The following is a 12,272-nucleotide window of genomic DNA, read 5'->3' on the forward strand; positions in this document are numbered from 1 at the left end:
AGAACAGCGAAACGACGAAGCTTTTGCTGTTCTTGCCAACTTTCAGTGCGATTTGGTCCTTCCCGCTCCTTCTGCAGACGTTTCTGTTGAATAGCACCTTCGCAAAACCACTAAATCTACAAGGCAAAGCTCAAAAGGGGACCCGTTTAGAAAAGCGACGAAATCTACGCTGTTTCTGCAGATGGTACATCGTTAGCTCAAAAGAAACGAACAGCTCAAACGGGAAACGTTGCAACGGTAGTCTTCTAAACACACCAATCAGGGAAGGCGTCTTATTACATTCTCATCGCTGATTGGTTCATGTGACCAACACAGTAGGCGTGGTGTTTGGTTGCCCAGGATACAATCTGTGTAGGGTCTGCGCATAGTCTAAACAATACAAAATAGTTTAAATAGATAACTGTGCAGTAATCACAACCGGGACACATGAAAGAGCGTCATTACCGCTACGTCATGATGTCTTCGGCATTCCCGTACGTGAAAGAACAACGCGACGCGAGACGGAGGAAGATGACCGTTTCGAAGCGTCGGCGACGTTCGCGCAGCTTCAAAAACACAGTCTATAACTTATTTCGGCGTCAGATTTACGAGAAGCCCTTTACAGGTAACAAGCGTCTATGATTGATCTCTCTTCTACGCTCGTAAATTTGCCATTGGCTGACATCGCGAAATTCGGTCTATCTACGGCTAGCTAAGATGGCGTACAGATGGATACTATCTGTCTATGCCAAGGCATTAATTCATCCAAGACATATTGAAGCATCTCATAATTGTATTTGGATCGCTTAAGCTGTGATATTCCTCGTCCATCAGAAGCAACATGCCAATTGCACACTGTTTGCACATAAACAGCCTCGTTTGTGTAACCTCTTTGTCTTAGATACTGGGCAACAGAATTAGAAAAGATCCTTTCGGCATCTTCTATGTTTGCTTCCTTTGCCCTGAAAGCGCCACGTACGTTAGACATGTCTCTGGCGATTCCATTGCTTCTTGCTATCTCTCCAGGTGACAACCTTTTGGACCACTACTTCTTGTGTGACTAGCTATCCTCTGTTTCACACGTAAACTTAGTACACAAAAATTGATTAATTCTGGTGTTATTACCTTTAACACGTGATTGTGGTCTTCTCTTTCGTGAAATGGCTGCCCTGTGACTTTATCAATCTCAGGCTGGTAAGCAAATATGAGGAAGTTCTGCCCTTGTTTCTCCGGGTCCAGTATTTTGTGACGATAAAACAACTGGGCAATGATGGATCGCAGACAGTCCTTTCTTGTTTCTAGTGCTGTGTTAAGACCTAAGTATAGAAAAGGACACGAAGGGATGTACATACTGTGTTTACTTGCAAGAAAAAGTCCTAACTTCCATTCCAAGCATGAAGAGTGAATCCACGTGGAACTGTTTTTATCCTCAGTTTTGCAATGCTGTCCCAATATGTTAGACCAGATTTCTGCCACGACTGTGACTGCATCAGGATTTCTCTTGTGATGACTACAGCTTCAGGAGGATTAGATAGCTCTGCAGAAATTATGTTTTGTTATCATTATCAGTCCATTAGTTATGAAAAAGGAGTAAACCTTTCAATGTTAGCATTTGAAGCATCTTGTTGTAGCTGAGACGAGATACTTGAGCACGAGAGTCTGATCTAATTTGAAGGATGTTAGTTGGTCCAGTTGATCCTAAACTTCTTAGGCTTTTGAATTCACCATCAGTTACCAATCCTAATTACAAATTTAAAAATCAAAGTTACAGAAGAAATCAGCCTACAAATTACTGATCTATTTACTCATACCAACAACTTCCATGTACGACTTTTCATTTCCATTTTCAGTTTGTTGGTAAGATGTCTCATCATGCTGTCCTTTAGTCCTCTATATGGTAGCAACTGAACAAGCAAAGCATACGGTTTTCTCCTTCTAGTTTCAGGGCTGACCATGAAAACCATTGCATGTGAGGCTGCCTGTCTTTGCTTCCTCACTATCCCTCGAACAAGAGACTCTTCTACATCTAATTTCTGCCAGCTTAGATTGTGTTATTTGACTGTCTTGTCTTTGAAGAGATGTACTGGTGAGGTCTACCTCAGCCACTGTTTCAACTGCCCACTGGCATTCCTTCAACAAGAACTGGTACTCCCTCACATCCCACTCTAACTCAGCCACCACTTTTGTTGGCTGGCTGACCTTCAGCTTGTCCAGTTCAGATGTTTTGGATTCTAGAGCTGCAAACAGCGTTGATAGGAAATTATCATTAGTACTATGTAATTAACTAATTAATTAATTAACTTGTCTTTACTTACCACTTTGCAAACATTGCAGATCTTCAGTCAATTCACACTGAAGTGTAGAAAGTACAAGCCTGGTCTGTGAAGTGCTGCTCTTTCCAATACTAGAAATGTCTTTGAGACGGTCTCTGTACTTCTTGTATGTTTCTTTGCAGTGTCCCATCCTTCAAGTCAACATCTCCAGACCATTCAAGGCGGACAGATTCATGGAGACCAGGAATGACATCGCATCCATCAGCTTTGATCCACCATCGAGCACCTGGATTGCATTCAGAAGCTTTGTCCAAAGTTGTGTCCTGTTGTTTGAACAAGACAATTAATCTCCACTTGTACAAGAAGAAACCCAGCTTATAAAGCTAGCTCACCTGAATTTCTGTAGTTTTGAAAACTCCAGTATTGACTACACGAGTTCTCAGTGTAGACAATGACAAAGAAGCATTGTTTATCTTAGCTTACAAAATCATACTACTAAGAGATGCAAGGCTACCAATCATTGTCATGCACAATTTGAAGGAACAAAAGCATTGTCAAACTAAGACACTGCCTACATTGAATAATTAATTGCTATGGATTTCAGCTTACATTTCCCGGGATCATGGTGCTTTTCAATCCAGAGTGTTCATCATGCTGCCAAGCAGGGCCATTGTGCAAACAGTGCCATTTCATACCAAATTCAGCATACATGGTGCCCAACCAGTCCTCATAATCATGGGGGCATTTTGAAACCTAAAATAAAAGAACAAAGCATATGTAGATCAAGTACTGGGTAAGACAAGAACACATAAAATCACATTGCTGTAATGACTGGCATTGAAAAAATTTATCTGATGCAATGTATCTTGTTGGCAGTCTGGTGGGATGGCCAGAAGTGTCAGGAAGAGAGCAACAACGTATCAAGCCATATATAATGTTGCTCCGGCCAGTCTCCTTTAAATTTTTCATTGCTTTTAATGAACGAAGTGGCTAGAGAGCCGGTACCGGTCCCGCAAGCGGAGGACTTGGAGTGCCGGTAATTTGCACGTGACCGATGATGTCATGCTCATTAGTAGAGATGAATGGCGGGAAGTCCGACTGATTCCGCATTCTTTTCTGTTGGGAAAAGATTCAAGTCATTCGCCGACCTACAAGAGCGATTGTCGGCGTATGAGTCATCAACATACACAAAATTATGGCGAAGAGACTCGAGAAGTGTTGAGGCTGCCCGGAAGCGAATCAATCGTCCCCTTTCTGAAGCAATCACATACTACGAGGTGACGTATAGCTGCATTCACGGAGGCAAAAAATTCGCTGCCCGTGGTGAAGGAAAGCGATCTACATCGTAAGTGCAGCTTGTGCGTTAGCAATTGTTTAGGAATCCAAGGACCTGCACTTTTTCATGGTGATGGCTCAAATTGTGGCCCCAGGCTAAAATACTGTACATACAGTAGTCTCAGATAAAAGGAACAAATGTAAAAGAAACAGTAATTAACTACGCTTGGCAAATACTGTTATATATATATATATATATATTTTTTTTTTGTATATATATATATATATATATATATATATATATATATATATAGTTGATCAGTGAAACCTTTGATGTAGTGTTACATCTGCACAGTACTGTACGTACTACACTATTGAAAATACATAAATATACCCAGTATACATCATTGCTGCTTTACCGTCTTCATTCTTTCTTCACACTTTCTGAAGACAAAAATGTCTTTCAATGAAGCATGTTCAAAATACAGCAAGGCATGGGCTGGGTAAAAATGCTAAGATTCTCTCTCATCTATTAGTTTGTATCAGGGTGGCAGTGTAGATGCATTTGGATAGTCTATTTTCTACAATTCTTAAGCAAATTTGAAAATTACCACGTTTAATATCAACTAGTCAACAGTAAAATTAATATCAACAATTGTTGGGGTACAATTTCAGACCTTTGGTTGATTTGTTTTGTAAAATTTAACCGGTAACCTGAAACATATTTCTATATCATATTACATATTATTTTTGTAATTTTATACAACCACAATTTCTACATTTAAAAACACACCTAAAATTTGTCATGCTCTTACTTCTGTACCGAAGAGCAAAGAAACGTTATATGTGAGTGTTGCCTGACTTGAGTGCAGTATGCAAACCATAAAAGAGCAACAGGATTTTCCTAAGATGTAGGCTTTACGATCAATTCCATAACAAACCATAATTAAATATTCCTTGTACATACAGTACTAAAAATTAACTTCAAAGGATAAGCAAACACACCAAACTGCACATAAGCTTAATTAATTGATACCAGAATTTTTGCTAATGCAAATTTCTCAAATTTTATAACTTTAGTATTTTCACTGAACACAGTCTTTCATTTAATTTTCCAATTACATTTTCATTGTGTTTTGTATTTTTTCTTTGTGCTTTCCATCAACAGGACTTTTAGGAGAGACTGCCCATTTGAATTGTCCCTAAGAGCTTCTGAAGATGGTCAATCACTAGTTGTGCAAAGATTTAAAGAGAGCCATAATCGTGGAATATCAAGAGTACGAATAATTAATTCATCTTGTACATGTACATGTACTGTACCAACACATACCGTATTATCTCTAACATAAACGTCCTTAATTTTTCAAAGGGCCTGATAGATGTGACTTTATTAGAGACCCGACTGTGCCTTATGTAATTTCAATGTTGTTTAACTCAACATGGTTACATTAGCAATACAATTTAGCTATCATTTATTACCATCCAATACATTACGTTTGACTACTGGTAATAGGTACTTTGCGAGATGCGTGCTTTTATTGGAGACTGTACCTTTCATTCTTTGTATGAGGTCCCGTAGTGTGCTTTTATTGGAGACGTAACTGTATTGGAGACCTGTGTTTATGTTAGAGGCAATACGGTATTCACCAATATGGTAGCTGCATTAATACTAAATAGTATTATTTGAATATTATAAACCTGTACAGGAACTATTCAAACAACTGCCTAGTCAGAGAAAGCTACCATTAGAAGCAAAGGAAGAAGCTGAAAAGCTAATAGAACTAAAAGCAAATAAAAAATGATTCAGAACAAGCTGACAGAAATGACAGGAAACGTAGTGCTGCTAAAAGACTTGAGCAATATCAGTACTGGTATGAGAGCAGGAAAGACAAAAAACGATTTAAATACAGCTGTAAAGCAACTGACAGACAAATACGGCACATGGCTGTTATGAACAGCTCTCCTTGAAGTTGCATTTTTTGTACGTTGTGGTGTTTTGCTTGTAGGAGCTAGTGTGAATGTTGTCGTCAGTGACAATAACGTGTTGCAAGGCATCTTCTTTCAGGATGAGAAGATGAAGCAGGCGTTTTCAGCATACCCGGAACTACTATGTATTGATGCGACTTACAAGCTGCTGGAATTGAGATTTCCTCTCTCTATAATGCTTATAGAAGATGGCAATGGCCATTCTGAAGTGGCTGCTGCATTCTTGTTATTAGAAGAATCCAAGGCATCAATTACATGTGTAGCAAATATTTTCAAAGAAACAATCCTGAATGGTCGTCTGTAAGAGTGATAATGGCTGATAAAGACATGACAGAGAGAGATGTTCTTGCTGCTAGTTTCCCTTCTGCTGCTATTTTGATATGCTTATACCACACATTGCGATCGTTTCGAAGAGAGATAACAATGAAGAAGATGGGCATTACCTCTGGCCAGCGAAGCACATGCCTTGAAATGGTACAGCAAATGGCCTATGCTCCAAGTGAAAAAAAGTACCTGGATCTGTATAGGCAGTTTCAAAATTGTGCTCCTCCGATTGTGTTGAAGTATTTTGATAATCAGTGGCACCCTATTAGGAAGCAGTGAACGATGGGGATGGAGTATAGCACAGGGAATTTCCTCAACAACACCAACAATAGATTGGAGTCCCTGAATGCAAAGTTAAAATCAGTAATTTCCCAGTACTCATCACTAGAAACATTTGTTGACAAGTTCTTTCTTATTTTACGAGTGCTTCGATCAGAACGAGACTATCAAGCAAGCCTGTCTACTCTCAAAGTCCCTGTAACATATCATTCTATCACTGATGCAGCATTGACTAACTATATGAAGTATCTTACACCTTATGCCTACAGATTTGTTGCCAAACAGATGGATATGAAGACAAAGGTACAGCTCGCAAATGATGGCAACCAACATTACCATGTTGCATACAACGATAGTTCAATAGTAGTCACCCCTGCAACATGCCAGTGCATGACTTGGCAGTCAATGAGGTTGCCTTGTCGTCACATACTGGCAGCTCAATCTGATCTTGGATTGAACATGTTCGCTGAAGAACTTTGTGACAGAAGATGGTCTTTAGATTACTACAAATCTAACCACAGAGCATTTTCACCTATTGCTCATCAAAGCCCGTCTACAGCAACCATCGTTAGCTTTGAAACACCATCAAGAAAAGTACACTCTCAGGTGCGTTGTCAAAGTGATTCTCAACTGTTACATAACTTAGCACGTGTCCGTGTTGTAGTTTGAAAAATTCCATCAGGCTTCAAAGATTGCTACCAAACTTGCTAGTTTAGCTTCAGAAGCATCAGCAGTCAATTTCACCAGCAGCTTGAATGTAATGAAAAGAGTTGGTTTCTGCTTGGGAAAATGGACAAGAAGTGGAACTGATCAGTTGTAAGAGTCTGCTAGCGTCCATGCATATATGCAAACATATCGTTAACATCATACAGCCATATTAATTCTTTTGTGCCAATAGATTCAACTGGAGGAGAGAAACATGATGAGGTCTTACAACTACTGCTTAATCTTGACAAACCTTTGACAGGTAATTGTCTGTCAGCATCTACGGATACCCGTGTATCTACATTCTTACATACCTACCTACCTACCTACATACTCTTGTTGGAGATACATGTATGGGTTAGGGGCACCAGCTCCTCAAAATCACTAGGGAATCGAACCCGAGTACTTCCGCTGACCTATGCCTGAGTTGTTTTTAAGCAGACGTCCATGTATATTCCTAGGTGTGCACGCTGACTAACTGAAGTATTACTACATGTAGGAAAGATGCACTTACAGTTCCTCAATATGATCCAAGTCAATCCGCATGATGTCCATGCAAAGTCAATCATCGACCTTCATAATACTTGCCATTAGCTTGATTGATTGACTGACTGAATGACAAAAACAAATCATTACACACAAGATTTTGTTACATACAAAACACTAAAGTTAAAAATATTATACACAAGCTTTTGTTACATACAAAACACTAAAGTTAAAAATATTATCCATGACAGTTCAAGTCAGTACAATCACAGCAAACTGACTGACTGACTGACTGACGATAATTTATTAGACACAAACTTCTACGTACAGAACACTAAAAGTTCAAGTCAGTAGAAGCACAGTCTCAGCGCTGATGGACTCACTGATCGAATTGATGAGAGACTACTAGTACATTTTATTAATTCTTTTGTGCCAATAGATTCAACTGAAGGAGAGAAACATGATGAGAACTTACACCTACTGCTTAATCTTGATAAACCCTTGACAAGTAATTGTCTAACAGATTTTACACATACCTGTGTATCTACCTACCTACCTACCTACCGACCGACCTACCTACCTACCTACACCTACCTACCTACCTACACCTACCTACCTACCTACATCACAGTGGTTCACTGGTTTCAGTGGAGACACTTTTATGTAGTGGCTGCATGCACTCTATGGGAAGCAAGGCCTGAATTAGAGATGTGTGTAGACAATGAAGCCTGAGAATATTACCAACAGACGATATTGTAAAATATTGTACAACACTAATACATACATTTTTTCTTTGTATTCTAGGAGTCTGTGCGACTCCACAAAAACATACAAAATTTACAACAAATCACTCTACTCACAAAACACTATGAAATCTAATCATGGTGTTACAGACTCAACCAATGGTACCCAAAACTTATAAAATGATTCTGTTTCTTTGCGTCTAAACCAACAGTGTCTTATACACGCAGACATACATACATTTATACATACATGCATGCATGCATGCGTATACACTTATACCATGGTCACAAGACGTGCGACCAGTCACAAGTGCTTATCTAGATGGAGTATATGAAATATTGTACGGTAAGTGTGCAAGAAGTTCCGGTTAATATTGCACTCTCACTTATCATATACACATCACATAACCATGGTATAAATTACTTATTATATGATTAGCATGCTATATGGCTTTTAGTAGCAGCAGGGTTTTAGACATTGATAACCATGCCCCTTATGCTTTAAAAAGCCATATAGCATGCTAATTACACAATAACCTATGCATACATACCATATTTCCTTGAATAATAAACTGTACTCAAATATAACTGAAGGATCTGATCAGTTTGAAATGATAGTAACCCATGTTTGAACAGTAACCCATGCCTTGGAGCCGAAGACTGGTATCCGACATTGTTCACACTCATTGTTTAGTTTGCCATTTGACAAGAACTGTCCACGAAGAGAAAAAGAGATCTTAAAAATTGAATGTTGTGAAGAAAGGTAGAGCATCATCTCTGAACAACGTGTGGCAACAAAATACAAAATCGACAAACAGAACCTTCGTCAGTGGATAAAAAGAAATTCGAATGAATCTACATAAAAATGAAAACAAATGAGTGGAAAAAGCATAATACCAGATTTTGAAAAATAGTAAACCTGTGCTGAATAGTCACCCATGGAGCTAATTAAGTTGAAATAATAGTAACCCACGTGTTAATATTTAAGAAAATATGGCACATACATGCACACACACACACACACACACACACACACACACACACACACACACACACACACACAACAGATATATATATATATATACCCTTTACACGTATGCATACTTGTATACTGTGCAGACACACATACCTACATGTATGCATTAACATATTACCTCTCTTGACACAGACAACAAACCACATTATTGTAAGAAAACTAGGCTAATATGTTCCATACAATTATGTGTGTTGCAGCAGATGATCATTCACTAAAATCAGACTAAACAAACTTTGCAAAGAATAAAGCAGAATGTGCACCTACTAAAAATATCATTGTTCAGGGTAAGTTCTCAAAACACTTCTCTTATTGTTGAATGCTAAGTAACATTCATGCTGTTTAATACATTGTGTCTGCTGATGAATAGTTTTCTATATTGACAGAGCCAAGAAGTGTTACAGTTAGTGAATCACAACCACTCTCTCATCCGAAGCAACTACCTCTAACTATGACAAACGAAATTTACAAAATCTCCAAAGTGAGTTTTAACCAAAGGCATTAAATGCATTGATTAGAATACTCTACTTACTTACAACCTCATTCAATTTAAGTGATCAGCATATCTGATAGTAGACTCTGTACCTAACAGTTTCACAAGCAACTAAATGCAAGCACCATGCCAGCTAGTTCTACACTAAATTTTTAGGCACAACAATCAGCATATCAACAGACTGTATATGGAACTACCTACAGAGTAACTATTTAATCAAAAAATAGAATTAAATGACATGTTAGAAAAGATGATTAATTTTGGTGGTGTATGTGTAATGCCGACTTGACTTGTTAATTAAGCATTGCTAGTGTGGAGTTTTCAGTATCAGTGAAACTTGCATGCTTGAGTTATGAAAAAGGACTCAAAACCTGGGATACCTGCTAGCCTTGCCTGCATAATTAGATGTCCAAGGAGAATATTATAGTTGCCTTCACGCTACTGTTGAATTTGGCAATACAATGAATTTGATCATACTGTTCCTTACACAATGTACAGTACTCACAGAACAAACACCCTTACTCACTGTAACAAATGTTACTGAGTGACTATTCTGCACATACCCCTGATGCACATAATCACTGAAATACTGTAATATCACTGCTAAGGATGAAAGAAAATCAACTGATACTGTTTCTAGGTATTTTAATGCCTCCTATTCTTCGAAAACGTGGCCGTCCAAAAGGCCATGAATTGACTGTGATTGGTTTACCGGCTAAGAAGAAAGCAAAGACAGGAAAAGTACAACCATTCATTAAATTACACATATCATTGAAAGAAAGAGGTATTCACATGTCCATTTACTTGCTTATAATTAAGGCCTTGTTCACGAGGTGCTTTTGCATACTTTGCAGTCATGTTAGCATGGTTTGTTGATGACAATATAGCAGCTGCTGCACTACAAAATCCCAAGACGCTGATCAATGAATCAGACATCAAAGTTCAGCAAGAAAACATCTCTAATGCAGTCCTTGATGACAATGTTGACTTGCACATAATTCGAAAGTTTTTCACCGATGATGCCTGGCTACTACTTACAGATGTTGTCAAGCAGAAACGTAAACATTGCAGTTATGTTTGCCAAGTTTGCTTTCGCAACTTGGATGAGGAAGCATCAATTTTGTGTGACCATTGCCTCTTGTGGTCCTACATGAGTTGTATTGGTCTTAAAGAAAGACCCAAATCAAAGTGGTGGTTTTGCCGAAGCTGTCACAAGACTAGCAAATAAGATAAACTGGCTGTAGAGGCAACCGTTGCTATGTAAATTAGACACGTGTGTGTATTATGTGCAAGCTATGCAGTGTTGTTTGACTATATATTAAGAGCAAGATCTGGCAGAGCAGATGACAGAATCATGTAATGCTATTTTACCAGTATCTTTTTACTCTCATCAAACCACAGTGACATAAGAACTAAAATGATAATCTACCTACCTATGTATGCACCTGCCTACCTACCTACCTAACTATATACCATATAACCGGTTATTACTGCAATTTGAGAATCTAGACAAAAGTTTTAGCTGCGAATTAAATTTCTGCATTCCAACCAGGAAGACAGTTACTGGTACACATATGTACACGTGCATGTACATGTGTTGCAACATGACTCCTGGGACTCGAAGATAAACATAAATATTTGCAAATTCTATTTGTGCACTCCATGAATCTGATTTCTTCGCAGAATTCGCAGGAATATCATGATCGCAGAAATAACCGGTTATACAGCACATGCATATAGGATACCTAACTAACTACAAATCTCTAAAGTAAAGTTCAACAACTACATAGCAATCAATTATTAATTAGCTAATAAAGCCAATATATTTAGCTTAGACAGTCAACACAGTCACTAATTAATTAATTGATTAATTAGTACATTATTACTACAATCACAGTCATACAACACAGCTTCCAACTCTGTCGCACCATGTGAAATACATTCCAAAACTTGTTCTTTGTATCCAAATTACGTGAGACTCGGCTTCGGTAGTCACGCAATGAACACTTCAAAACTAGGTGCTCCTTCTATTGAAAACGACTAGACTAGCTATGTATGTTCAAGAACGCGTGCACGTACACTCCATCACCGCATCCATAACATAATACGCTAATGTGACAATGAACTCAGTACGCACGTTATCAGGAATCCGGGAGTATCGGTCACGTGCAAATTACCGGCACTCCAAGTCCTCCGCTTCCGGGACCGGTACCGGCTCTCTAGCCACTTCGTTTAACGAAAGTTCAATAAAGGCATCGTCAACACCTTCCACTTGGCTTTGAGCAGCAACAAAAGCAAACAGACTTCCAAGCACTTCAATCTAGCACATATTAGAAATTACATAGTAGAAAAGCCTAAAGATTACCTGCTTCAAACCTGGAACCTTATTGGTTGAGACTTCAGAAAATCAGCTACCTGTGATTGAAAACATTCAGTCTGGGTGTACTGGCAGTTGTTGTTGTTGTGGATGGCTGGGATTCTACATTACCGTGAACACTTGTCTTTGTCTTGCCAGCTGTGGGTCTCTTTGATTTCAGGATTGGAGAGGCAACAGCTAGCACAGATTGGTCTTCTGCATCTACGCCCTCAAGGTCAATACCACAATGGATCTCTGCATCAGTGACAGTAGCAAATCTCTTAGCAAGATGGCCAACAACACGAAAACGACAAGACGATGCCAGAAAACGATAAACAGT

At 38.7% G+C, this 12,272-nt stretch overlaps 2 protein-coding genes and 1 pseudogene across 6 annotated transcripts; 2 read left to right on the forward strand and 1 right to left on the reverse strand.

Moving 5' to 3' along the window:
• Nucleotides 1-723: 723 nt before the first annotated feature.
• LOC134182675 (uncharacterized) lies at nt 724-12,211 on the reverse strand. Of its 3 annotated transcripts, XM_062650104.1 has the most exons (11): nt 12,065-12,211; nt 11,953-11,991; nt 11,505-11,896; nt 8,602-8,905; nt 2,645-3,005; nt 2,295-2,575; nt 1,791-2,216; nt 1,576-1,719; nt 1,361-1,516; nt 1,105-1,295; nt 724-1,050 (listed from the first exon to the last, which is right to left on the reverse strand). In XM_062650104.1, exons 7-11 carry the CDS (start codon nt 1,801-1,803, stop codon nt 994-996), a joined length of 561 nt encoding a protein of 186 aa, XP_062506088.1. In that variant the 5' UTR covers nt 1,804-2,216; nt 2,295-2,575; nt 2,645-3,005; nt 8,602-8,905; nt 11,505-11,896; nt 11,953-11,991; nt 12,065-12,211; the 3' UTR covers nt 724-993. The 3 variants fall into 3 exon arrangements, with proteins under 3 accessions (XP_062506088.1, XP_062506089.1, XP_062506087.1); XM_062650105.1 differs by having other exon boundaries at nt 11,960-12,211; XM_062650103.1 differs by having other exon boundaries at nt 11,953-12,211.
• LOC134182494 (zinc finger SWIM domain-containing protein 3-like) lies at nt 3,277-7,415 on the forward strand (annotated as a pseudogene).
• On the forward strand, nt 9,143-10,920 carry LOC134182676 (uncharacterized). 3 transcript variants are annotated; one of them, XR_009970388.1, is made up of 4 exons: nt 9,143-9,370; nt 9,470-9,564; nt 10,217-10,360; nt 10,431-10,920. XR_009970388.1 is itself a non-coding variant. In XM_062650107.1 (3 exons), the coding sequence occupies exons 2-3, from the start codon at nt 10,225-10,227 to the stop codon at nt 10,802-10,804; spliced, it is 510 nt and encodes a 169-aa protein (XP_062506091.1). In that variant the 5' UTR covers nt 9,415-9,564; nt 10,217-10,224; the 3' UTR covers nt 10,805-10,920. The 3 variants fall into 3 exon arrangements, 2 of the variants coding, with proteins under 2 accessions (XP_062506091.1, XP_062506090.1); XM_062650107.1 differs by lacking the exon at nt 9,143-9,370 and having other exon boundaries at nt 9,415-9,564; XM_062650106.1 differs by lacking the exons at nt 9,143-9,370; nt 9,470-9,564 and having other exon boundaries at nt 10,147-10,360.
• Nucleotides 12,212-12,272: the final 61 nt, after the last annotated feature.

This window comes from Corticium candelabrum, chromosome 7, assembly GCF_963422355.1.
Source record: "Corticium candelabrum chromosome 7, ooCorCand1.1, whole genome shotgun sequence".
Lineage (NCBI taxonomy): Eukaryota > Metazoa > Porifera > Homoscleromorpha > Homosclerophorida > Plakinidae > Corticium > Corticium candelabrum.

Excerpts from the sequence above, each read along its gene's own strand:
- LOC134182675 (XM_062650104.1), bottom strand. Across the intron at positions 1,517-1,575 it reads TCAAATGCTAACATTGAAAG|AGCTATCTAATCCTCCTGAA; the intron begins GTTTACTCCTTT and ends TAATTTCTGCAG. Across the intron at positions 1,051-1,104 it reads ACCACAATCACGTGTTAAAG|AGGATAGCTAGTCACACAAG; the intron begins GTAATAACACCA and ends CGTGTGAAACAG.
- LOC134182676 (XM_062650106.1), top strand. The coding sequence starts at position 10,186 with ATGAAAGAAAATCAACTGATACTGTTTCTAGGTATTTTAATGCCTCCT. Across the intron at positions 10,361-10,430 it reads CATATCATTGAAAGAAAGAG|TCATGTTAGCATGGTTTGTT; the intron begins GTATTCACATGT and ends CATACTTTGCAG.